Raw genomic sequence first — 27,776 nt, 5'->3', positions numbered from 1 at the left:
CCAGCCGGCATTGGCCAAAGCCCCCTTGAATATTAGGCTGGATATATAAGACTACCCCCCCTGCCCCCTGCTGCATTGTTCACCCTTATTCTGCTCCCACAATGGGACATCACACTTTGGAAGTAATTTTCAAAAAGGGGAAGCCAATCAAAAATAATGGCACTTATTGTTTCTCTTTTGACACACATTGCTGAGCGGCCCGCCCCTCCCTCCTCTGTCGCTTTCTCTGCCCGCGTAGCCCTAAACCCCGGGGTTCGTTCACGTCTATTATACGGACAAATTAAATAAAACCCAGTATGGGTCGGGGGGGAGCGGAGAGCCTCGCTGGCCATCGGCGGTGGCGTTGGAGAGAGTCTGGGACAAGGGAAGGCAGAGGTGGGAGAGCCCGAGGAGGTTGGAGGGAGGCAGGAAGGGTTCAGACAGGCCCAGGTGGAAGGAAGTAGGAAAGACGGCCCAGGTGCAGAGAGCAGGGAATGACTTCGCTTGCTTTTACTCTCATAAGTATGTTTGGTTTTAATTTCTGCCGGTGGACAAATTAAATTGTGCAGGATTGACCAAAACTGTGATGCTGTGGGACCGTCTGTCACTGCGAGGCCGAGACACCGAGCACTCTGAAAAATATTTCATATGGGAACAACAGGAACTTATGAGGAGGAAGGGGAACATCACTTGGAGATTATACACCTGCCATCCATTTTTTTTGTCCTGTTTTCCTGCTCGTCCTTTCACCAACAAGAAGAAATTCATTTTTCAAAAGTGTCCAAATGACCGAGCTTTCCTCATCCTTGATGGACTCCTTAATGGATACCATGGAAAATGGATATATGGAGAAAAAACTTGCTGCTTTCATAGATACATGGATGCCTGGTAAAGAGAGGGAAGGTAAGAGGGAGGGTCCTTTGAGGCTTGAAGGTGTGTGTGTTGGTTGGTTCATTTTCCAGTGATCAGCTGCGTTAGGTAACTTTAACTTCTCCTTTTGGTCTTGCTGCTTTAGAAGTAAGAAATCTGGGTGTATGTTAAAGCAGAATATTGTTGTCTTTTAGTCCTTTGACCGCGACACAGAAGAAAGACTTTGACGACGTGAACAGAAACTACAAAAAAGGCCTCTGCGTCATTTGAACGCTGGTTCAAAAATAACATAATTGCATCCACTTGTAGCAGCAGGGCCCGGCACAGAGCTGCTGTACAACATGAATGTTCAGCGGGAAATGTTTTGGATTCCAGGTGTTAGACGGCTGGCTGTGTTTTTTAGACGTGTTAGCTGGAGCTGGAGCTGGAAGTGGAAAAGCACCGGTCAGGATTATTTGCATGACTCTCTTTGACTCCGACAGGGTTCATCTGAGTGCTGATTATTGTTTAAGTATCTGTATGGCGCCTTAATTCCAGTTTCGGTGAAACTTAAAGCCCCAGGAGGACCTGCATGTTGGTGCAGAAGCCTTTTGAGTGTGACAAGATGTTTTTAAGTCAAGAAAACAATGCAGATGAACAGACATCTAGACCAGCGGTTCCCATCTAGTTTTCTCTACAGACATATCATGCCTGCTCGTGACCTCTCGGTGTGGTTTACATGTCCATGAGCGGTGAGAACCTCAATTAGATCGTTGTAAAACTTCTGGCATTGCAGCAAAGTTAGAATAAAATAAACGTCGTATGATGTCGTAACATTTTTCCTCCTCTTTCCTTTTTCCGATTTCTCTCACAACCCTTCAGATTTATCTGTGGTCCGTTGGAAAACGCAACTCTTGATCAAAACTGATCATAAATTAAAAGAAAAGTAATTTAGTTTATGTGTAACTGGTCGCTCAGGTTTGAGTCAAACACTGAAAAGCAGACAGATGACAAATCCTTTACCCCGAGACGACCTGACAGATGGATGAACTGAAGGCAGTTGGATACGAAGCGATGTGAGGAAGAGCAGAGGAAGCCTAAGTGAGAGACAGGAATAAAAAGAGAATAAGAAAAGGTTGTGGAGGCAGGGGAGGAAAGGGCAGGTGGAGGAGATCTGCTCTTTGGGGTCTTTGAAAGCAGCTGGTCCTGGCTTCAAGCTTGACCCCATTTAGGACGAGCGAGAGACATCGAGAGGAACTGCAAGGGAGTGAGAGAGAGCGAGGCGAGAGACTCCTTAGCCCCGCACTTAAAGGCCCTCCACAGGAAGTCCTTATTCTTCCTGGAGCCGACACCCCCCACCAACAGCTGCGTGAAAGCCCTCATTTAGGATGAGTGGGGAAGAGAGAGGGGGAGAGGGAGGGACCCACATCCTCCTCCAAGGGGGGTCCTGATATCAAAACTTTCCCTCAGCGGGAAAGAGAGAAATGTCAGCGAGAAGGAAGGCTTCACTGTCTTTTATCATTTTATTTGGATATTGACTTGTGAGCTTTTAATCAGCCCATTTGACCTCGATTGATGAAGAAAAACCTCCTCTGATTAAAGATTGTTTAAAGTTTTCTACACAACTTACTTGGAGTCATTCTAGTGTTGATTAAGTGAAAAAAGATGGTTTTTAACAGTCCTGACGAGTCAGTTGAAGCCGTTGAGAGCTTGAGCTGTTGTGGTGATGTGGAGCATGTGTGTCTGTTTTGAATCTCTGCCTCAGCTGACAGAAGTTTCTGGCCCACAGAATAATTTTGCCATGTGTCAGTTAAACTCAGCCGCGGTGGGGTTGAGAGGGATTAGCTGTTCTTGGCCTCTGACACCAACTCCCCACCCAGAGGTGTCCGCCTGGCATGTTGACAGTCAGCTGTTTTCTCTGCTGTTTCTGCGAAATGTGGAGTTGTAGATGTGTTTGTTTAAAGGGACGGGAGCGGCCCGGCAAACGTGGAAAAATCGTTTAAGATGAAAACGAACTTAGATGCGTTTTATGATGATTGGGTAGTGATTTCTGTTCTCGGCAGCTGCACCATCTGTCCATATGTTTCTACCAGAGATTTTCCAAACTAATAAAGTGATCAAAGTAGACGTAACAGCAACAGTAGCTTGAATATGACGTGAAACTCGTTTATTTTTGGTCTTGGATCAAATTAACGCGTTCAGATTAGCAGACCAGTTGAATTGTTCATCATTGTTGTAGTTCCTCGGTTGAAGTTGGTCTCTTGGTTGACGCGTCTTCAGCTCTTCAGTCTGACTCGTGTTGTGTTACTTCTTTTTCAGGAATGTTGTGATTTTGGCTCGTTGTTCATCACACTGGGGGCTGGAGAGACATCATGTGATAGTTTATGTAGATTTAGCTGCTGGAGTACTCCTGCAGTACACATACTTTGTGTATTCTGCCAGTTACGTGTGTTTGTATTGGCCAGACAGGTTGGACTGATGCTGATCGCTTTGATGTGTTCATTATGTGTGTGTGTGTTGGCATTGGCCGGGACTGACTGGTCTCTCAGAGGGACTATCATTGCTGGTAATCCTCTTCATAGTCGACTAATCTGTTTTCGCAGGGGTCACACCTCTCCCTCCTCTTCCTCTCTTTTCACCACTCCTCAGCAGGGTTCCTCTCTCTCTCCCTACCTCCTTGTTCAAAGGGCACTTCTTTATTCCTCCCTCCTTCCTCCCTGTCTGCCCTTCTGCCTTTAATAACACTAATCTTATTATACAAAGAATCAAAGCTTTCACGTTTCCCTCCTGTCCATTTGAAAATCAAACTAATAATGAGAGGTTAAGGATCTTCCTCTTCCCCCTTCTGTCCTCTTCTTCCTCTCACTCTTCATCGATCCTCACCTCTGATAATTTGAAAGCTACATAAATACCCCGACGAATACAGAATAGTTGATGCCAATATCTGCGTGTAAAGTGTAAAAAGCTCTGCTCATGATAGATCAGGATTTATGTGTGGAAATCACTGGAAGTTTGCAAAACCGTAAGCACTTACAGATATTGCAGAGATTGATTAAACTTGTATTAATTTTTGCTACCGTAAGATCGAGTGTCAGATCTGTCTAATTGTTGGACGCTCAGCACACCACTAAACCCAAATGTGTTACAGCTAATGCAACTGTGCACAAAACATCTTTGACTTGTGTTTGACGTGAGATTTTTAGTTTCACAGAAAGTTCAGAAATGTTGTTAAAGGTGCTCTTTGTGCCAGCTTATTTCAAATGAAGACGATTCATTGTGCGTTTCCTTGCGGTCTCCCTCTCTGCCAGTGTTGTCACAGCGCTTCGGGACCACCATCTGGAAGACGGAGAATCCTCAGACGTCCAATCATCTCATCCTCCTCAAGCCCTCAGCTCACCTCTGCTCTCACCACCAACAAAACCCCAATCAGATTTCTTCCAAGCAATCAATGATAGTGTGGTAGAGAGGGAGGCCGCACGGGCTCTAATTGAATTAAATGCGTGTGCTGATGTTTGTCTACTTGGCTATGTAGGGAGGCATAAATGAAATGCAGCCGCAGCATCAGCACTGCTTGACCTGCCTGCAGCAGATGGAAGACCGACGGGAAACAAAGGTTTGACGTGAAGCTCGGCTGAAAGTGTCAAAGGTCAAAGCAGGATGTTGATCGTCGATTTTCTAAATATCTGTTTCTGCGCAGCAGCTTCAAACGTCACCTGGAGTTATATTTCCAAAGGTTTTAGGCAGACCTAAGATAACTGCGGTTATGGTTAAGAAGATAACACACCTGGTAAAGTAAAGTGTGCGATGACAATAAACAGGAGGGCTCTCCTCCTTTACCTCCTCTTCCTCCTCTTCCTCCTCTTTCTCCTCAAAAGGACTTGACATGGCCAGTTTATTGGTCCAATGCCTTTTATTGTTGAAAATCAATAAAAATCTCTTGCATTATCTGACTTCCATATTGCATCTTTTTACTCGTCATTCAAACAGCAACCAGACAGATGAAGCATTAACTACAGCAGAACAGCCCCACGATCAACTCTTTGTTATTAAGCTTTATAATATATATATATATATATTATTATATATATTATATTATATGTTATTGAGCTGTTGATGACCGGGTGACTGAAACAGATGAAGAAAAACAACATGTATCAGGTCAAACCATGTAAATGAGCTGACTGCAACGCGGGGTGATAATAACCCCACAATGAGGATAATACATATTGAGCTCTTATTCAAACTGATTGAGATGTGTTGATTGATTTAAAGAGTCAAAGTCATTTGTGTTGTTCGCAAATATTTACATCTATAGACAAAATAATAAGAACACCTCTCAGGATAACAACGTGCAGTTAACCAGCACTGCAAATGAACAATTAACCATTAAAATCAATCCACTCCAAAACCGACCAGCAGAATCTGTAAAAGCTCAAAGGTTTCCCTTCAGTGAGTTACAATCAAACAACTGTCCTGCTCACCGATATCACAGCTACACTTCAGTTAGACCAAAAACGTAATTGAACGCGTGTTAAAGGTTTTCTCATAAAGATTCTGTGATTTAAGAACAATCCGGATCTGATCAGATAATCTACCTGCGATACTTCCTTCAAAACGCATAGTCATCGAATCCAGATTTCAGGGGGTGAAAGTGTTTCTGGAGGACTGAAACATGATAAATGTTACACCTTGCAGCTGCGTGTTTCTGTGTCAGAGCTGCTGAGCTGCAGTCGAGCTGACAGCTTGCTGTGACAGAGAGCCTTAAACAAACCCACTGGGTCGGCTGCTGCACAGGAGAAATGCCTTTGATTCTATTAGGCCTGTGTGTGTTCACGGCCTGCTGGCTCAGACATTTCAGGCCTCAAAGCAGGGCGAGGATGTAAAGAACATCCTGAGAGCTGTGTTACAACAAGAAATTAGTGATATTAAACTAAATGTGGTGATAAACATAGAGACAAGACATTATTCTTACATTGTTGCAGTCGTTCACATTGATGAACTTTCCTGAAACGCTCTTTTTATACTCATCAAATGCAAAATAACCACATATTTCACATAAAACAATACAATTTCTCAGTTTAAACATATGATATGATTTCTTTGGTCTATTTGCAATTAAATATGTGTTTATGAGATTTGCAAATAATTGCATTTTGTTTTCAAGGTGTCAGACATAAAGGCTCACGACAGACCAATAACATTACCAACAGTATCAACAGAGATTTCCTCAAAATGTCCGCCAATTTTTAAATCAAATACATTTTTCTGAGTTCATAGGGGTATCGACTCAACACTCACCTCTGAACAACACACAATGAACTCTGTATGGCCTCGTATTTAATTACAGAGAAGAGGAAATGCTGCTCGGATCACCATAACAACACACAAACAGGGATTACAAACAAGTCACTATTGATATGTTGATTGACAGCAAGGCAGACCAATCAGTTCATCTGCTGGCCTCAATGAAACAGTCTCCAGGACACTGATGAGGTCAAAGTTCGTTCTAGCTCCACAAATCTGGTGCTGCTGAATATTATGTGTTATTGCCTTCATCATTTTGTAACTGTACTTTTTGGATGCATGTAAACAAACTCTATTTAATGCCATCAGTGTCCTAAAAAAAAACTACTGTAAAATGTTTGCATGACTCTGTTCACTACACTGTATTGTGTGATTTGGGGCCTCTTACTACCCTGAAGAGAGTCATTCACCTGCAGTAAGTCGACAAAGATCCTCACGCGGGAACCAAGAAACAAACCCAGAGAGATGATGATGGTCTGACAGACAGGATGGCAGCGCTGCTCGCTCTCTCTGCTCAGTTCACGCCATCCAAACGTCCCTGAGGACTGAACAAGTTGATTCTCCTCATTAGCTGCACCGAGTCCTTCCAAAAAATACCTCCAGATGGAACAACACATTCAATTCACTGAGCCTCAGCATGTTGACAGTCCCTCTCACTGCTCGCCATTAAATCAATAGATTAATAGAGACCATTAGAAAATAGAGTAAAATACGGCCAATGACAGGAGATTATTATTCGGTCAATGGGAAATATTTCTGTCAATTCTGATGTGATTTCTTGATGCTGCTGTTTGAATGATCTGTGTGTCCATGTGAGTCTGGTGAGAGCGAGGAGAGGCTGTCACAGATCGTTCAGCGCTGTGCCAGCACGGTTTACCAGCTCGCTGAGAGGCGGGCAGCACCTGACAGATGAAGCCACTTGGGAACGTGATCCCAGAGGGCTGCAAAGATGCTGCACATGATGGGGAGGCAGGAACAATATGCAATATTATTATCCATCTACTATTTTTTTTTTTTTTTTTACTGATGGTGACTGTTTCTGTGTCTTGTGTGATATTAAACTGCATGTTTGTGATTGTTGGTTGGACAACAGTGATTTTAATGTGTCGCCTTCAGCTCTGGGAAACTGTGATGGGCATTTTTTTGGGGGGGTTGTTTTATTGCATTTTACTGACAAAACAATTAATGAACAAATAATATGCAGATTATCCGTTGTGAATTAGTTACAGCCCGAGAATATGCTTCAGGTGTATTATGTATATTTAATAAAACATACCCAGAAGGAATAAAACTAGATTAGACATATATGGTTTAAGTATATTAGGCCTATTATTAGTCTACTAGTAGTTGTATTTAATAAGACATAGTCTACTCAGAGGGAATAAACTGAATATTTGATTTATATGTTTTTGTCTCACAAGTTCAATAAAATGAGATCTCCTTCAGGTAAAGTTCTCGGCTGAATCGTCCTTGATTCCTCCCCAACAGGAGTGTGTGTCCCGGGCCTGTGTCAGCGGCCCGCGGCTGCATCACACCTCATTAGTTTATTAAAACGTGATCATTACAAGCCTGTAACATCTCTAACGTTTATTAAAGGATTACTGCAGGGTTTTTTTTTCTTTTGCTGGCCGCCCAGCGCCGGTGGAACAGACAAAAGGGGCGCTTTGAATGGCACGTGCTCCGGGCGTCAGTCACCTGTTTCCTAGCAACGGGCACAACAGAAAAGCACCTGTGGCTCTGAATAGGAGGCTGTGCAACCCTTAGTTTGACAAAAAAAAAATAAAAAAATAAGGGGGAACACAGTTAAAACACAAATCTTTATGAGCTGTTTGTGTCATAATATATGAAATTATTATTCTAAATCTCAAAAACATGTGACTTTTACTTTGTAAGGCTATAAACCACCTGTTTTATATTCCCTGTATTGAATAGACTAAAAGCACAAGCCTATTCAATAAATAGTATTTATCCATTTGGGTACCGTTTGTACATGCTATAATTAAAGCTAAGATAAATCATATAAGGCTGCCACATTTACTGCATTTTGATTTTAATTGAATTATACTGCTTCCAGCACAGCCTCTTTTATAGAGTTGTATTTGCTGCAGAAGGATTCAGTTTGATTCTCAGACATCAGGCCCCGCTGCCTGTCTGAAGCACAGCTCATGCGCAAAATGATGGGAATCAAACTGTTTGCATGTTGTGCGTTTTTTTAGCTGCACGCACAAAACAGATGACAGAGAGGGAGTCATTTTTAGGTCTAGCGCTCCGACGTCACCAGAACCTCGATCCCCTGCATGCAAATCACGTCTGAGCTCGAGCCTCTCCATTGGCCGCCTCTCGCTCATTTAGCTGCTGTCAGAGCGCGCGGCCCGGGCACGCTCCGGTAACTTTTCCCAGTCCAGCATCAACCAAAGTAAGCTCAAACAAGCGGTTTGCATTCCTCTCTGCGCTCGTGGATGACAGGAAAAAGGCGCAAAGGGGGAAGTGCGGAGCAGCTTTTCCTCTGAGTGGATTTCATCCCGAGAACCAGAGCAGCTTTTCATCAGCTTCTTCCACTCTTCACCGGGGCTTTAGCTGCGCGCGGGGCAGCCTGAATGTTTCTGTGTGTTTGACTGGTGTCCTACCAAGACGAGGTGAATGTACAGCATCATGATGGAAACGGACTTGCATTCCCCCGTGGTGCCCCAGACCAACCCGTCCAATCCGGGGGGACACGCGGGAGGAGGAGGCGGGGGAGTCGGAGGAAAAGTCCCCCAGGAGAGGATCAAGAGACCTATGAACGCCTTCATGGTCTGGTCCCGGGGCCAGCGGAGGAAAATGGCTCAGGAGAACCCCAAGATGCACAACTCGGAGATCAGCAAGCGGCTGGGAGCAGAGTGGAAGGTGATGACCGAGGCGGAGAAGAGGCCGTTCATCGACGAGGCGAAGCGGCTCCGGGCCATGCACATGAAGGAACACCCGGACTACAAGTACCGGCCGCGGAGGAAGACCAAGACGCTGCTGAAGAAGGACAAGTACTCTCTGGCAGGCGGTCTCCTCGGCTCCTCGGCGGGTGTAGGGATGGGCGGCGGGCAGCGGCTGGAGAGCCCCGTAGGGGGGCACGCAGGGGCCAATGCGGGCTACGCCACGCACGTGAACGGCTGGGCAAACGGTACGTACTCGGGCCAGGTGGCAGCTGCAGCGGCGGCGGCGCACGCCATGATGCAGGAGGCGCAGCTGGCGTACTCGCAACACCCGGGCACCGGGGCTCACCCTCACCACCCCCACCACCACCCGCATCACCACCCGCACAACCCGCAGCCCGTGCACAGGTATGACATGAGCGCCTTATCTTACAGCCCCATCTCAAACTCTCAGAGCTACATGAGCGCCTCTCCACCGGGCTACGGCGGGATCACCGGCTACACGCACCAGCACCAAAGCTCCGGTGTGTCCCCGGTGTCCGGAGCGATCGGAGGGACTTTGGGGTCCCTTGTGAAATCTGAGCCAAGCGTGAGCCCTCCGGTTTCCACCGGGCGCGCGCCGCCGTGCCCTACGGGAGACCTGCGGGACATGATCAGCATGTATCTGCCGACCGGCGAGGCGGTGGGGGACTCCTCCGTTCAGAGCAGACTGCACGTGCTCCACCCGCAGCACTACCAGAGCAGCGTCTCCACTCCGGTAAACGGGACGGTTCCTCTGACTCATATTTAAATGTACTATAAGCACTACAAACCACAACCAAATATTTAAACTAGATGTGGGCGCGAGCTGCTGATGAATTGTAAATTATAGGCGGTTATAGCCATAAAAATGCAATCACTTTGAACAAACTTTTTTTTATTGTTATTATTTTTATTTTCTTTCAGTGATGGATCTTTTTGTCTGTCCGAGGTAAAGGAAAGCGCATCGGTTTACTTTTGCTCTCAGGAACAGAGCATGCCAAGTTTTGACGCGATTTAAATGATAATCCGTGAAGGCTGGTGCATTTTGAAGGTTATTTTCCCCCCGAATTTTCTGTGGAATTAAAAGCACCAGCGGTGTGTTTAAGGGATCCTAAAAAAAAAAAAAAAAATTAAAAAAAAAATTAAAAAAAAAAAAGCTGTTAAACGAGGGGAGCGTAGAATAAACGGAGGGCGGTGCGGAGGATGTTTCACAAAGTTTCTAGGCTGCAGTTGAAATTGATTTCCAGTTTTCATGCTTGTAAACATGTGAGTCAGTCGGTGTAATTTGAATTTGTTTCTGTTGTTGTAAGATCTTGTAAATTGTGAATAAATAGGCCTACTGAAAACGCTTTTATGAAATTGTACATAATTTACAAAATGCCAAGCCACATTTTCGGGTTTAACATGAAACAATTTTACGCCGAGTTTAATAAAATTTCCAAGAACTTCTTCTGTCTTGGAGAAAGTGTTAGATGTGTTCAGTTTGTTTTTTTTTCATTAATATTTTGCATATGAAGCAGGGCCATGTAAGCAGTTTATTTGCATCTTTGTTTTTTCTGAATTGAATTTTAAAACGCTGGCAAGTGGGTTGATCAATGAAGGCAGTAAAAATCTGGGGAAAAATGGAAATGACAAAAAAAAAAATAATAATTCCATCATTACAGGCTGACGTTTGAGGTAAAGAGGATGTTGTGTATCAGCCGGCTATTAACAGATTATTGTTGTTATTAAAAACAGTGAGACATGATCATATTTTGTTTTTCACTCTTATTGATGTTTTCTTCCCAAGATGGCAGAAAAAACTCTGAAAGAGTCAAATTAATCGGGATAATATATTTACATTAATTTCAATTTATGCTAGACATTATAATTGGTCAGGTTAAATTGAGGGTATATGGGTCTAATGTTTTTGAATTATGTTTTTATTGTTTGTCTTGAAGTTGTCTGCCCTAGAATTTTATGATCACTCTACGTGAAAAATATTTATTATAGTCGTTACTCTCAATATTTAAGACCTGATAATATTTACAGTCTGATCCCATATTCTGTCATTAGGTAATTTACAACGCTTTAGTTGAGGAATGTACAAAATATTTGCCTAAAAACAATTTTCCAGTTCTGTTTTTCATTTAAAACAAGGCCTTTTTCTTAGTAACTCTCCATTTAAGTGCTTAAAGCATTTTCCTATTTTTTTTCCAATATTAAATTATGATAAAACATAATGATACTTTCAAAATACAAAACACACCATAACCTTGCATTTTTATGAGTCATTTTGTGCCGATTTATTTTCTCTCTTTCATCCAAGTTGTGAAAATGCCTTCAACATGATATAGCCTTGATGTATTTTCTTTTATGGACTCACCTGCACTTAAAATATGAACTCATCTGTCGTATCAGACTAAATTAACTTATCATTTTTTTTTTATCAAACTCTGCAATAACATTCATCATATTTTTCTTCAGTTTGGCTAACCTGCATTATATAAAACACTTGACAGTCACACCCCTGTTTAAAACATTATATTTAATTAGATCATTTGTTCTCACAAGCCAAGAAATCCTATTTTCTGTTGTTGCTGGTTTTTTTCTTAACCTGCCTGAAAGGTCATGACCTCTGAAGCACAAGTTCATCTGATAACAAGCGTATCTGCTGATCAATGAACTACTAATTCTTCAACTGGGCCACTTCACCCTCGCCTGAGTCCCTCCACCTCCACACCGGCCTTCGAATCTCCCACACTCCTGACCTCCTGCCTGTAATCATCACGGTTGTTAAGTTATTTCCTTCTTTAAATTTGATGACTGAATCAGGGGAGGCCCCGGGGTGGGGAGGGAAGAGGAGGGAGAAGGCAAAGAGAGGAGGTTTTTGTGTTGGAGGAGAATGGGGATTAGTCGTGGTGGAAGCGGGGGGCAGCCCGGGGGTCACCCCCAACAAAAAGCCGGGCAAACAACACCCCTGGTTTTATCAGACTAATTCCCACTCGGGTCTGAACTCCAAAACAAGAGGGCAGTGTGGATGCAAATCCCTTAAAGCTGTTTCCAGGGAAGTCAGGTGTTTGAACTGAAGGTATTTAATGCATACAGTCTCATGTCATTCCTATTTTTAGATCCATTTCTTGTCAGGGTACTTTTTTGTTTTGGGTTTGCTCTTTGATAAAAAACAAAACAAAAAAACTGCAGAAGGACTTCATCTTCAGACACAAAATGTTAGTAATGCACAAACATATGAATCAAAGAGGGAATATTAAAGGTTCTCAGCAGGACAACACACTATAGTACCAGGAGAAAACCAAAAGAAAGCCAGCACACGGTCGTGTCAAACGCAGGCTGAACTCATTAAACGCAACACTCTCATGGGCTGCTACCAAAACTGACAAATGTACTCTAATATACACTCATATAAATCAGCAGCCGGAGAAAAGTTGGATTTAAATTCACGATAAAAATCCACAGGAGACAATAACATTTTATTCCCAACCTCCTCTGAATCCCACAGAGGACACTTCCTGTCCTCTGGGACTCAGTGCAAGTGTCCAGTTTCTGCAGCCAGAGGCACAACGCCAGATCTGAACTGATCCCACAGACCTCAGAGCTCCTCAGTAGGAGTCTAATCAATAACACGTCTTCTGTTTGGTTTCCTTAACACTTCCTCTGACAACTTTCCTTGTTAAAACTTAGTGACACAGAGGCAAGTTATTGACTGCAAACATACAAATAAAATAAAACCAAACAAACCTATAAATGAGAATAATTTAAGTTTAAAGCAATAAAATTGTTAAGAAAAATAGATTTAACTGCATTATCATTTTTGATTATTTTCTATCAAAAGCTGACTCACATATGCCATTTAAAGACTATTTAAGTGTCAGTCTAAACCACATTTCACTGATCAATAACTGATTAATCCGTCCACGAGTTGAGGATATTGACGGCCAGATTGAGAGGCTGTAAAAAAGTTTTCATAAACACATTAAAAAGGGCATCAGGTAACATTTAAAATGTTTAAAAATCTCCTTTGATGAATTTAAGTGTGCATGTCTCAGAGAAAGAGGCAGAGATGTTATCTCTTTTTTTTAAATTATTATTATATAGTTTTTTTGAGTATTTATAAACTGAATTTCCTCGAGGGAAGGAAAAGTAATTTAAAAATGTATCTTAGCAGGAGCAAAAAGAGAAAAGGTGTTCGACCATTTAATTATGGCTCATCACAAACTTGTTTCAGGAGGATACTATGATTATTTGTTCATTGTGATGCGCCTGCTTTGATTGCCTCTGAATGCTGCTCTGATTGGACTTTTTGATCGCAGAAGAGGGGAAAGATTCAGCCACAGCTATTCTGAGGAGCTGCGATCCACTAAACCTGAAGGTATGTCAAGAGATTTCCCTGCAGGACGTGTCTGAAGGGAGCGAAGAATTATGAGTCTAATGATCAGGTTTATTATCATCAGGTCCTGATGTGATTTGATGGAGCTCAGGTAAGATGAAACATCCCCGGAGGATGAGGATCTCCAGCACTAATCAGAGTCTGTGAGGAGTATTTGGGATTGAGCTGTAAGAAAGACGTCTCCGTCTGGTCCAGCGGCTCCAGATGCTCCCGTCCTCGGGGAGGCTGAGGGCCGGACGCCTCCGCGGCCGTGTGCCTGCAGGTTTTTCACCCTCTCCTCATGTTTCCGCCTGGCACATGTTTGGACACCGCTGCTCTGGCACTTCCATACCCCGTGCACCCCGTGCACCCCCACGCCCCCCCATCCCGTGTGCTCCTGGTGTCCTGAACGTGGATAATCGGCGTCAGTTTATCACGCCTCCGCATGCTTCCCTCCCTCTCCTCCTATAAAAACCCTCACCTCTGTCGTTGGACCCGGTTCTGTCATGGGAGATTACGGGGGACCGATTGCACAAGACTGAATGTGGCGCGAGGAGATTAGCCGGGACGCCATAGAAAATAGCAACGGGGCCAACGGATTCCTCGCGAGGGGGCCTTATCGTGCAATTACACGTTGACACGTTTTAACCATTTTTCAGCCTCTTAATCCGAGGGCCCCCTCCCTCCCCCTTCTCTTTCCAAAAGCAGACCTATTGGTGCTGAGGGAGCCTCGCTGCTCTGTCTGACTCTCTCCATCAGTCTCTGCTGCTGTCTCAACACTCTGCCTCGTTTTCTCTCGCGATCAGCCACTGCTGAAGTTTTAGAAACATTTAAAAAAGAGCAAACACACAGATGCTCATCAAGTTTACTCAGACTCCCTCTCTCCTAATAACAGGCTTCATTCAGGCTTTATTCTGACAAGATCAGTAAAATAAGAGAGGAAAATGATCGCTAAATTAAAGGCAATTACCCAGAACAAATTAAGCTAAATTAAAAGTAACGTGTAAAAGCAAATCTATATATAGAAAGGCAGAAACTCATTTGGACTCTTGATTGAATTTTGCTTCACTGTGACTGACTGACTGACATCAAGTGACGATAACAGAGGACAAGTTTGATCTTGTAAAATATTGAACAAATATGCATAAAAATCAGAACAATGAGCATTTTCTTTCTGATTAATGTCTTCTCACTTTTCTGTTTATATTCTGCAGGTTGGAAAATGTAGACTGCAAAAACAGCCTGTTAAATCATGCATTGATTCGGTTTCATTTTCTTCTATCAGTCCTTTTACTGTTCGGGTTTGCAATAGCCTATATATCAAGAAATAACTTGCCTCGTATCACTTTGTCATTTTAAGTCTTTACATGAGGACTTTATTTTTGATAAAGCTCTCTGTTAATACGTCTACAAACTCCACACCTTTTCTACTGGTATTTTTTTTTTTAATGCATTTATTAGTGTTTACTAGGTTGTTTTTCTGTTTACTCCAAGCAACCAAGGTCGAGGTAAAACAGAAGTCAGTCTCTCCATATAGTACTGAGCGTCGACTGTAAAAAAATATCACAGCCACAACGTACACGGTAAATAACAACCTATGAAAATGGGAAACAGAAGGACAATAAAAAAGATGACACGATATGTGGTTATTAAAAAAAAGTGACAAACTACAGCCTTACATTGGAAGGTATTAATCAGAAAAAGACAATAACAAACGTACATCTCATCCTTCTCACTACTTTTCTGGCAGAGTTTTTTTTTATTTTTTAAAACAAGCCACAGACTACATGGTGTCCTGTTCCTTCTGTGCTTTTCAATTCAATTACAGCCTTTCATGACAATCAATTAGGGAGCACCCCCTGGATCTCCCCGGGGACCTATAGTCTAATCACCCCACATCGTCTGGATGCTTCAGTGCAACTTAACTGGTCCACTGGGAACCATAAGGAGAGCGTTTGTGCTTCACTTCACATTATACTGTTTGTTTGTTTTCCTTCGTCGCTGTGTGTTAAATGTAGATTTTCCCCCTGTACGTTTTACCCGCCTGCACCATTTTCCCGCATGTTAGGGGTTCACCATCGAGGTTGTACTGCCCGTCTCTGTTATACTTGTTGTCTTTTTGTTTTTTCAAAACACTTCCAGCTGGTAGTCTCATCCAGAGGTTAAACTGCTGCTCTCAGAAACCATGGATGCAGACATTTCTCTTTGTGCCTCATCTGGTTTCATACAGGAACATTTTAATAAGTAATGATCTCCTTTGTTTTCATTCAAAACAAGACACATGAGGTATTTGCACTTAGCTGGAGTTAGTAAAAGGTAAATATTAAGCTTGACTAGATCTTTGTGTTGTTTTTGGATACAAAATACATAAATATAAATCTGATGATCAGATGATGCCTTAATGAAGATGTTTGGACGGCGTTCTCTAATGTTTTGCTTCGTATTTTAAGAACAATATTCCTTAGTGGTGATAATGGAGAAGATGCAGTGAAAGTGGGTTCCACAGGGAGCTGTCCAGGTGCTGAAATAAACAACAAGGGACTAATTCATTCTTAAATGTTGTGAACATTTAAAAAAAACCAGGACAATATCAATGAAAACTATTTGCTTGTATTACTTTGTGTTGGCATGTTGCTTATTTCAGCACCTGGACAGCTTCCTGTGAAACCCAGTTTGACTTCATGTTTTCAGTTATCACCTTTGTAAAGTGTATAAATAAAGCACATTAGAGTCTTATTGTCCCAAACTCATGACTCAAAAGACTAGATATTCACATCCATCTCATTAACTACCATCTTCCTCCGAAGGACATGCAACATTTAGAGATACTGAACACAAAATGTGAGAAATTGGTGGTCTTAAGTCTTAAATGTAGCAGCAAGAGAAAAGCTGGAACGGCTTCACTGTTTCTACCCTTAAAGCAAATGTTAACGCAGGAAATGAGGTCTCCTCAAGCCAATTACCTCAAACACCACGCTACCTTTCCTGGAGGGTTACGACACTTTGGTGAGGAAAGAAAAAAAGCGAGGGTGAGAGAAAAGGAAGGAGCGGGAAACGCTAACATGATTACAACTGCAGCTCAGGCTCAGGTAATCACTGGAGTTAAAAGGTCTCCTGCCAGCCCAGAGGCCAATGAACCGCTCTCGTCCCTTCACCTCTGCAGAGAGGAACTCTGTCATCTGCAGATTGCAGGTGAGATCTGGTTCATATCTGTCCAATCTCCTGCCAGACCGCCGCCAAAAACACCGCTCAATTAGTGCCATTCATCAGCAATGGTGCTGTAATTATTAAGTGATATTTGACTTGCAGAGAACAGTGTGTGTGTGTGTGTGTTCATATTCTATAGATCTCTGTATTTAGCAGCAAATGCCGATATTTTCAGGATATAAATTATAGTCCGAATTCAAGACTTTTAATTTATGCAAATCAACTGAAATAAAATAAATGAACATTTAGATCAACTCTACTAAAATCCCGATTATTGAACACCTTTACAGTTATCAGTGGGGATTCTCCGCATGGACAGAGTTTAATTTTAGGTGAAGGACAGAATGTTCGTGTCCTCAGCTGAGGACCAGGCTAATATTTGATTTGAAACCACCATATTATGACTGACGTTATCATTTTTGCGTGTTTTCGCCTAATCAGCACATTCAACTTGTTCACTGCAAACTTCGAATTGTTGAAGTAAAAGGTAACCATGCATGTCTGCTTTAATTAGGATGGACATTGTACTGACAATACAAACTATTTTACAGTTTTTGAGGAGAAAAGATTTCTGCTGCACTTACTTTTGCTTTTCTGCTTCACCTGCAATGTTCTCAAATCAGTTTGAGTTTTATACCGAGCACAAGAAAAACTCTGTGCAAACATTTGAAACATCTTGACAAGCAGTGATATAAAATGTATATGACTTACAGCAACTAACAACAACAACAACAATAATCCTTTCATACAAAGTTCCACATCAGCCCTAAATGAGTCTTTGAGTTTGTGCACACTTGTGTGAAAGTGACTCATTATAAGCCAGTTGACCCGGGGTATGCAAGGCAAGACACAGGGCAGAGAGCCATTAGTCACACTACTTAGGCTGTCTGTCAGTGTGTGTGTGTGTGTGTGTGTGTGTGTGTGTGTGTGTGTGTGTGTGTGTGTGTGTGTGTGTGTGTGTTCGCGCTACATAGAGGGAAAAGAGCGAGAGGCAGAGTGAAGGAATGGCTTTTATACTGAGCCTCACCACATCCAAATGACATCCTTTCTGCAGCTCCAGTAAATCATCACTGCTCACCTGTTACAGTCAAAGATTTCTGTCTTGCAGCCTGTTCGCAGTGGAAAATATCGTAAAAATGACTTCTTAGTCCACCGGTGTACAAACACTTAGGTCGTAATTGACGCCGTCGGTTATGATAACACTGTATTCACCAAATAAACTGCAGAGATGTGACATCAGGGCCTCGTTGCTTCAGAGAGAGCGAGCAGTCAGAGGATCAGACACACAGTCTGTGAAGAAGCCAACAGGTTAACCGGATTATCTGAACCACTGAATCTGAAGGTTAAACTGAAATGTTGGAAGAAATGTGTTATTTAACAAAAGGAAGAAGCTGAATAAGGAAGCCACTGTGATGGATGTGTACACCTGACAGTGGGGGTCATAAGTTTTAGGTTTTTTTCCAGATCTCAGCCGTTAACTTGAAGATAATCTTAATATTACTGATTACTTTAATGCCCAAAACTATAAAAATAAGACCAAAGTTTTAAGAGTTATATATCCTTCCAAACGACTTGATAAAAACATGAACATTGACTTCCCTTAAAATACTGTTTCCCTATTAAAACTGTTTACTTTGCAAATTTGCAGCCTCAACTATCTGCAAGAGACGCAGAGAAATTACAAGTAAAATGCACCGTCATGTTTATTTACCAAACATATTGTTTTGTCGTTTCCTATAAAGACTTCAGAGGAAATAAATCGACTGTTTGCGAGTTCAACATTTTTCTCTGCCAGCTGTCAAAGAGGAACTACTTCTTTTAATTCATTATTTTCTGAGAGAAAATTTCCCACCAGTGACCATGCACACTTCAGCTTTTCATTCGGGCAATGCAGCTTTGTGTGCTCATACACAGCAGTGTAGTGTGTGTGTGTGTGTGTGTGTGTGTGTGTGTGTGTGTGTGTGTGTGTGTGTGTGTGTGTGTGTGTGTGTGTGCATTAAACAATATGCTAATCTCTGGCGTGGAGTGGAGGGATTTGCTGTATAAAGGAGAGAGAGAGGAGCATGCTTGTTAGCGATAGCCTGGCTGAAGTTTCCTACACACACCCACCTCCCTGATCCACTTATGTAGGTCTTTTAATGTGTGTGTGTGTGTGTGTGTGTGTGTGTGTATGTGTGTGTGTGTGAGAATGATCTGTCAGAACATATGGTCTCATCTATACATGTATTTCCTGTTTGTGTCATTTGTGGATGTTGCACATATTGAATATTGATATCCCCGTGTCTGGTGTGAGTGTGTGCGCACGTGTGTAGGTGTGTGTGTGTGTGTGTGTGTGTGTGTGTGTGTGTGTGTGTGTGTGTGTGTGTGTGTGTGTGTGTGTGTGTTTGTGCGAGCGCAGGGGGATGATCTGTGTTGGCAGCCAGTAGTTATGGACTCAGATTAAACATGGAGAGGGATTCAGTCTGAGGGTATTTACAGATTCTCATTATAGCCTCAGAATGTGAGCGTGCACACACACACACACACACACACACACACACACACACACACACACACACACACACACACACACACACACGCTAATCTTATCACCTATACTGCTTAATCTGTTTACTGTGATTAGACCAAATTTCAACGTAAAATATGTTTTACTTGAACCTGGTTTCTTTGCTGGAAGTCAAACGTAAAGTCCATCAGAAGGTAAAAACATATAATAATAATAATAATAATAATAATACTGATGAAATGCATGCTGGGATATGCGCCTGTCCACCAGCGTGCTGAAGAGAAGCAGGTACGAATGATTAGAGGACTCGGTAGATTACAGAAGACATATCAGTACATTCCTCGGTAATATGTTCCAGTGTAATCCATGAACTTTATCTGACCTATGACCTCAACCAGCCGGTGAATTTAAGGAACCTTTTCTCAATTTGTTCACCATGAATCTCCGTAGGTTCATCATTATGAGTCAATACATGCCTGTCGATTTGAATACGAGTAAACTTAATAAGGTAAAAGCCTTGTTAGCTGCAGAGCTGCAGCAGATGGAGCGCAGCATGCAGCCTCGACACTCGTGTCAAACATCCTCAGGAGGAAACTTTACACAAAGCAGCTCTTGTTTAGACACAAACTTTTTCTTGTTTTGCTTTAAAGTAGACAACTTGGTTGGTGAAGATGAGAAAGAGAACGGGGCGGGGGGGGGGGGGGCATGGCGAGGGATGTGGAAGGATGAGAAGAAACAGAAGGAGGGAAAAGCGACGCTGAAACACAACGGGAGCATCCATCCTTTAACCGGTGGGGAGTTATCGCCTACCGACAGAGCTTTTCCAAACGCTTTAAAAAGCACATTTGAAGATGTATTAGTGCATCCCTGGATCCACTTGCTGCCAATAGGGGGCTGCTCGCTGGGCTTTGTGCACGTCTGTGTGTATATGTGTGTATTATTTTTTTTTTTTTTGTAGCTCCCTTCAAATTCCCTTAGCGAGCGTTGCTAAGGTGCTTTAGGGATGGGATTAGCTGGAGGCTCATCACACATTCCATAACAGAAAAAAAATATGGAGAGAAAGAAAAAGAGAGCGATAGAGAGGAAGAATTAAAGGAAGAATGCAAAGAAGGAAGGACAGTGACGAGATAAAAGATGGAAAGACTGGAGGAAAAAAAAAAGAGGAAGCAAGAAGGAGGGAGGAGAGGTGTGATGTGATAAAAAGAGGATGAAGGAATGACTGGAAAAAGAAAGCAGGGAAGGAAATGAAGCGAGAAAAGAAGAGAAAGTGACAAATGAATCCGGAAACAAGCGGAGAAAGATGGAAAAAAAATAAAAAGGAAGAAGAAACAGGTGGACAGTGACAAAAGGTTGACATGTTGAGAAAGGACAGAAGAGAAATAATAAGGGACAAGAAGAGGGAAGGAGGGATGAAGAAGGAGGTCAATGAGGAGGAAGAGAGAAGGGAGAGGAGGGGAGAGAAGGAGCAAGCTTGCTGACTGTTGCATCAGCCTGTTAACCGAGGGCAATACGAGGAGAATAAGCTGCATAATGAAGCGTGGAGGCAGCGGCAGAAATGTGTCCAGGAAGCCACCTTGTCTCCTCGGCTGTAACGTCTGAAATCCGTCAGAACGGCAGTCTGGCAGGTTTGGCATCCCGGTTCACACGACGCTGAGATTAAAGAAACGCTGGCAGATGAAACTGCTAATCTTCAGCATCCTGGTGTATTTCTGGTGTTGTTGCTCATGCACTGCTCTTCCCAGAGATCACCGCTCTGTCGCGTCTTTGTCGTGATGGCTATCGCTGCTCGTGCTAACCGGGCCTCCAAATGTGGTTTCGAGTCACTCTTTGAGGTTAAAAGGTGTCCACTGTCACCGTTGTTAAAATTACAGCTACCGTATTCTGGTCACAGTTAAAAGAAACCAACGTCGGCACGGGAAGCGAAAGCAAACAACTGACATCCTCCTTCAGTTCCCACCAACGACAGTCCTAAAAGCCGCTCGACTTCTTTGCGTCACATAAAACTGAACACGTTAATGGTCTCAGTCGCTGCTCCTCTTCGGTTCACCGAGAGAAAGACCCCGTTGAGACCGAGCATCGTGTCAATCAGCGACGGAGAGGAGTCAAACAGATAATTACGGAGATGAAGGTGTTGCAGGAGTTCTTTGGTCGAGTAAATAACAAGCATGTCTCCGTGTCCCGACCTCTGATTGTAGCTAATCAGTGCCGTGTTATAAATGAAGATGCAGCATCAGCAGTAAGTCGACACTCAAACATGCATTAGCTCCTTTGTCTTCAGATATTTGATAAATTCCTAATAATACTCAGTGTTAACGCTGACGCATTCTTACAACACACCAGACCGAGAACAAGAGGAAATACTGTATTAATCATGGCCTCCTGTTACAGCCTTAAAGCCTTAACTCTCGTTTCAGGTCAAATATTCTGCTACTTGAACTTCAAAATTGCTGCACTTTGCAACTCTGCAACACACAAACTATTAACCTTTATGACGAGTCTATGCGGATTAAACAATCAATTGATTTCTCTGTTTAAATGGACACGACACAGTCACCTGCTTCACTTCTACAGGAGGCAGAGAAGCAGCCACCGTGCACACACTCAGTACAGCTGCAGGAGTGACTGCATGTGAAGCAGGGGAAGAGGCTAATACCTGTTGCATAGGTGTGGTCTGTTAGATCTCCTGTTACTTGGCCTTCCAATGCAACCTGAGCTGCCTCTGTTTGGACAAATTGACACAGTGAAGTGAGCTGACAGGCAGCCAGATTTCCCTCTCTGTTTGTTTATCTCCATCTCACTCCATCTATGTTTACCATCATTTACTTTCTCTCCATGTTACTGTGCTGCATACAAGGAAAAGACATGAATAGAACAGGATTGTAAATATTCGTACAGACAGATTATGGCACTATTAATGCTGGAAACTTTTTTTTTGTTTTGTTCTTTTGATCCTGAAACTTAAAGCCGCCTTAAACGTTTCCTATTCTTTCAGTCATTTCTCCTCTCTGTTCCTCTCACTACGTTTCTCTACATCTTTCTTTCTCCCTCCATCCATCCGTTTAGGGTTTCCATGATCTCATTATGTGCCTATGAAAAGGGACAGGTAATGCAATCTGGCATGGCGTGGCATGACTTGTGTGTGTGTGTGTGTTGATTACCTGAATAGCAGTCAACAGAGTCTCTATTTCACCCACTTATCTCGTCTAGAAATAATCATCTAATCAGCTGTGCGCACGTGCACACACACACACACACACACACACACACACACACACACACACACACACACACACACACACATGCACACACACACATATATACAATGCATGCATGGGAGCACAGCTCCTCTGCGTATAGCGCATGCACAGAGCACAAACAGGCATGCAGCATGGCATGAGAACACCGCCTACTTACATTCATTCCCTGGAGACTAATTCATAACTAAAACATAACTGCAACCATAACCTCAATGCATGAGTCAGCTGATACTGTGTACTTTCATATTGTCGAAAAACTCTCAGAAAAGATGAAAAACAGCCACTGATTTATTTTTCTCAAGTGTTTTGGGTTTTTCTACGAGTGTACAGCAGCATTTTTCCAGCAGATGAACTCAAATCTTTGCCACCTGTTTCTCATGTTCGCTCACAGGAGCAGTAATAAATGTAGACGATTAAGGTGCAGGAGCTAATATAACCAGCAGCCAAGCCAAGAGAGGATGAGTCATGTATGCAGGTTTGCTGTATTGAATGACGAATACAGCTTCGGTAAACCCAAGAGGAAATCATCTGTCCACCAGTGATTGACAGCACAGCTCAAATCAAGCTAAACTTGGGAACTTGTGTTGGTGGACTTGTGTTGGTGGTGCTGTACGACAGGAGGTGAACCCCGGAGATAAGATGGCTTATCAGAAACAAACGACAGAAACAAAACAAGCAGGCTGCTTTACTGCATGATCCAAATGTTTGTCAAAACCTGCCGTGATGACGGTGGAGGTTTCTAGCTCGATGGATGTTTCACAAAACGGTAACAGAGACGGCAGAAGAGGAGGAAAATGCTGACTGAATATTCCTGTAGTGGCAGGTTTACAGCAGCATTATACATCCAGAGAGTCAGACTGATCTGAAGTAGGAGAAGTACAGCTGAACGTCAGTCAGCTCCAAAACACGACTATGTGAGGAGGGTTATAAAGATTAAGCTGATGACTGGCCTTGTGATAATATGAAAACATTTCTCTTCATTATGTTAAAGATATGAAAAACAGCAAATCATTTTATTTTCAGCCACTTAAAAGAGGTGTGTGTGTGTGTGTGTGTGTGTGTGTGTGTGTGTGTGTGTGTGTGTGTGTGTGTGTGTGTGTGTGTGTGTGTCTCTCCTAATGCTCAGTTGGCAGGTGCCTATAATATAAAAAAAAAATCACATTGAACATCAGTGAAGTCGAGAAAGCAAGAAAACTGAAAAATAGATCAATGGCGCCGATGGGAGAGAGGGGGAAAAAGGCGAGGAAAAGAAAAGCAGAGAGAGGGAGGGAGGCCGATCGACTGTAACTTTGACCTCTTCGCTCACAAAACTCCCCCCACCAAAAAAAAACAAAAAGCCTCCAAGCCCTCCACGGCCAGGGCATTTTACTGTATCAATCGCCCCCCCACTTCCCGCGTCCTCTTAGCCATCCACCCCACATGGTTGGTCAGCCGATAAGTTGGAGCCGAGGACTAAAAGCTCCCGCAGGGCGATCAACAATAGGACTCCTACAGTCGTGGAAAGGAAAGTGCTCTCTCACTTTCTTCCTCGGCGGCCCGCTCTCACTCTCCTTCGCTGTAGGGACACATTATAGAAGTCATTATTCCAGCCCTCCAAGTTGCCACAGACGCTTTGGGCCTTTGACCTGGCCGTGTGTGTGTGTGTGTGTGTGTGTGTGTGTGTGTGTGTGTGTGTGTGTGTGTGTGTGTGTGTGTGTGTGTGTGTGTGTGTGTGTGTGTGTGTGTGTGTGTGTGTGTGTGCGTCCACATGCGCCCTGCAGGATGTCCTCCAGCCCCACAGAGTGTGAGATGAGGAGAATTACGAGTGATTTTTCCTCACTTTTTTTTCCCCTACTGAGGGGCAATGTGACACATTTTACATTTTCTGCTGGGTACATTTTTAATATGCAGATATGCACATACACACACACACACACACACACACACACACACACATACACATACACACACATACGCCTGGCATGAGGTAAATTGGAAGTAGGTGAAATTGAAAACCAAATGTGCCCTGTGTAAAACCTTTCTACGGCTCAACAGCAGTTGTACAAACGTAGAATATTGCTACCTAATGAATGCAACGGGAGTTTATGGAGCCAGAGGCTTTTCGGAAACAATACGGTCGATGAGTACAGCCTGGTTTGCTATTTTGAAGAGCTCGTCGAAGGAAAACGGAAACTCCAGTTGATTTTTCTGCCTGTTTTTCCTGCAGAGTCCATCGACACCAGACGGTAACGATCCCTGTTCACATTAAACCACTTCCTGATGCAGCTGATTCATAGAAAAAATGTAATCCAACTCAACATTTACTCGATGTTTTTAGAAGGAAATGGTCATCATAAACTTCCTGTCTTTTGGTCAATGATGAAAGTCATCTTTAGCATAACTAGACTACTTAAATCACTGTCCCCATCACCAATAATGTTTATATCATTGCTCTATTGTCATGTTAAAGATCATCAGAGGTTTCTTTCTGCCTCTGCCATTATCACGATCACAAGCACCTCATCGTCATCACGCTGTTGTCGTCACTTTCCTCTTTAGGGCCTTTGATTGATCTGGACCTCTTGTATGTTTTTTTATCCCGTGTCTGGAGAGGGCCTTTAGCTTTTAGGCCAAGCGACTGATGGTTAGAGAGAAAAGGGGGTAAAAAAAAAAAAAAGGGATGGAAGAAAGAAGGGAATCAGGATGGAGGCTGTAATAGGAGACACACAGCAGGAGGGCTGTTTACTGTCACTGAAGGAGGAGAATAGAGAGATGGGGGGGGGGGTGAGACGGAGGGAGATGGACAATGAGAGGGAAAGAGGGAAGATTAGAGGAAGATGAATAGATGAGGGCGACGTTCGGGGAAAAGACGGACAGCACAGCTTCTATAAAGTAACGGAAAATGGTTTTTTTAGGCTTGACAGTCTTTGATCACCACTTTACAGAAAACCTTCATGCGACTTCTCTGACGTCGTCTGACTTGGCTGCTCTGCATGCCAACAACTAGTTTTTTAATTAACTGCACTTTGTGTCCAAATTAAGTAAAATGAAGGGAAGTTTTCACCTCTTACCTTCATGTACTGATATATCTAAAAGACTGACACACAGACCTGGTGCAGTCTTCTTACTTCCGACGCCAGTCAAGACCGGCACCTTAGCTGCTGCCAGCCAAGAAACAGTCCTCTGCTCTGCACTGTTCAGGATTTGGTACATGAGCTGGCACCTGTTCTCTTACAAACTGGATATCAGAAGACTCTGTGAGGGTTCTGCAAAGAGCCATGACTAACCAAAATAAGGAGTCCTGCTTTGAGAGCCACAGCTCTGACATCCACTGTCAAATTTCATGTATTGAACATGAGGAGACATGGCCAGGAGCCATCTGGCAGGCAGCAAGCCTGACAAGAAAGCCATAAAGCTTACTGTAATCATGTTCTGATGTTTGCAGGTTTGCCCAAACTGCAGTAAATACCTGTCACCTGCACCGCTTCCCCTTCACCACCTACATGTCCTCTCCTCCTGTTGATTTATACTGTTGACCAGATTCAACTGAGCAAGCCATTAACGTTATATAAGTGCAGCAGGATGTTCTAATCATAGACTGTATATAAAAGTGGACGCAGCGTCTGGGTCTGAAAAATGACGACAAAGTGCCATAAACTGCAATACCACCGACAGCTGTCAGAGGTCGGCTCCAAAGAGCCTCCGACTCCGTAGACTCCCATTCAACTTCTCTCATCCAATAGTCAACACATTTTTTTCCACAAGTTATTCCAATGTTGTTCGCTAAAGTTACTCTAAAAAAATAATCCGTTCATTAATTTGAAAATAGGCCTCAAAAAGTCGTGTGAAGAAGTGTCTGTTTGATTGACAGGCCTGTGGTGCAGTCAGCTTACAGCAATCGGTGGGCGGGACTTAGACAGGTTTCCAATCAGATCGAGTCAGATCCACCTCTACCCCCTCTCTCTCCCCCCACAGCTCGTCCAAATATGGTCATTTCTGACTCCAAAATAGAAAGATGGCAGCAGCCAAAATCTGTTCACAAACCGATGGGTGGCGTCACTGTTGGTTTCCGTTTGGTTCTAATAGAAGCTAATTATGATGCGGTATAACGGTGGGATTGTTGAGGGCTCTTTCCTGCACCATTCTTCCTCTATGTAATTATTGAAATACTGCAGGCTAAAAGCAGCACTTCTTTTCTACTTGTTAACTGCTCATTTGCTGAATATTAATGAAACGACAAACTAATTCTTTTCTTTCGATGGCAGAGAGGAAAACAAAAACAAAACAACACTCAGTGCTGATTTGTTGATGAGCTCATTTCCAGTTCTGTATCTGGGACAAAATCATTTGTGCACAAACTCCAAGAAAATGTCTCTGACACACACACACACACACACACACACACACACACACATACAGTGTTTCATCCAGGCGCTGTTGGGGACATTCACACACTGACACTAATGTATGCTGCTGCTTTGAAGATAGCAGAGCAACAGGGTGGGAGGAAGGAGGGACAGACGGAGAAAAAGAAAGGAAATTGGTGAGGGTCTTACTCTGCTTTCTAGCAATCAATAACAACAAGTCTTCCAGGAGTAACAGGAGTCCTCACTCACATGTTCAGCACACAGCTGCCTCAGCGAAAACAACCTGAGCTGTGGGCATCAAATGCAGAAGATGCTGACTGTTGACTCTTGGTCAATTTATTCAATCGGACTTAATTGTCAAATCATAAAGTATTCTATCTGTGTTTAGATTTGAGTTTTTCTGATTATGCTGATACACCTATGAAGCATCATGGCCCTGAAGAGTTGCTCTACTAGTCATCCCATAGAAAATAAAAGCAGCATTTGAACCGATGGGAGAGTTGTACTTTATCAGTCTTCACATCTAACTCTCGACAACAAAGTGAGCACCTGTAAATACCTCCTTCAAACTTCGGAGTAGTTCCTGAAAAGATGCTGCAGATGCTCTTAAAACATAATTGAGCTGTTGATTAAAGAGCTTCCTACGAAAACGCTCTTAACCTCTGAGATGGACTGATATTAGATAAGGCGGCTCTACACTGTACCGGGACCTCACAAACACTCCCTGTCCAGCCCTCACCTGTCGAGCTCTTCCAGCAGTCTTTACCTGCCGCTGGGACCGGCTCCAACAACTGTCAATTATCCGTAAGCCAATCCCACAAGCGATTGACAAGCCAGTAGAGCCGGGGATCGAGTTCGGTCTCTCGGGGATCTGTGTGTGTATGTGTGTGTGAGTCAGTGTGTGTGTGGAGTCAACCAGCGACACTACTAAGCTCTGACTTCAAGCAGCTCAGGTTGACTCGAAGTCGAAGTCGATGGGCTGATAAACCGCAGTGTGTGTGTGTGTGTGTGTGTGTGTGTGTGTGTGTGTGTGTG

The 27,776-nt window shown here is 43.2% G+C and overlaps 1 protein-coding gene across 1 annotated transcript; it reads left to right on the top strand.

Moving 5' to 3' along the window:
• The first annotated feature begins 8,413 nt into the window (after positions 1-8,413).
• sox1b (SRY-box transcription factor 1b) lies at positions 8,414-10,806 on the top strand. Its single transcript, XM_069164126.1, has one exon. The coding sequence runs from the start codon at positions 8,773-8,775 to the stop codon at positions 9,826-9,828; it is 1,056 nt and encodes a 351-aa protein (XP_069020227.1). The 5' UTR covers positions 8,414-8,772; the 3' UTR covers positions 9,829-10,806.
• Positions 10,807-27,776: the final 16,970 nt, after the last annotated feature.

The sequence above is a fragment of the Embiotoca jacksoni genome, unplaced genomic scaffold (assembly GCF_022577435.1).
Source record: "Embiotoca jacksoni isolate LCO1_2020_lvr unplaced genomic scaffold, fEmbJac1.0.p SCAF_30, whole genome shotgun sequence".
Taxonomy (NCBI): domain Eukaryota; kingdom Metazoa; phylum Chordata; class Actinopteri; family Embiotocidae; genus Embiotoca; species Embiotoca jacksoni.
Note: the sequence above shows the minus strand (reverse complement) of the source record. Positions and strands in the feature narration are given on the sequence as shown.

Bases quoted from the DNA above. Each gene is read 5' to 3' on its own strand.
- sox1b (XM_069164126.1), top strand. From the start codon at position 8,773: ATGTACAGCATCATGATGGAAACGGACTTGCATTCCCCCGTGGTGCCC.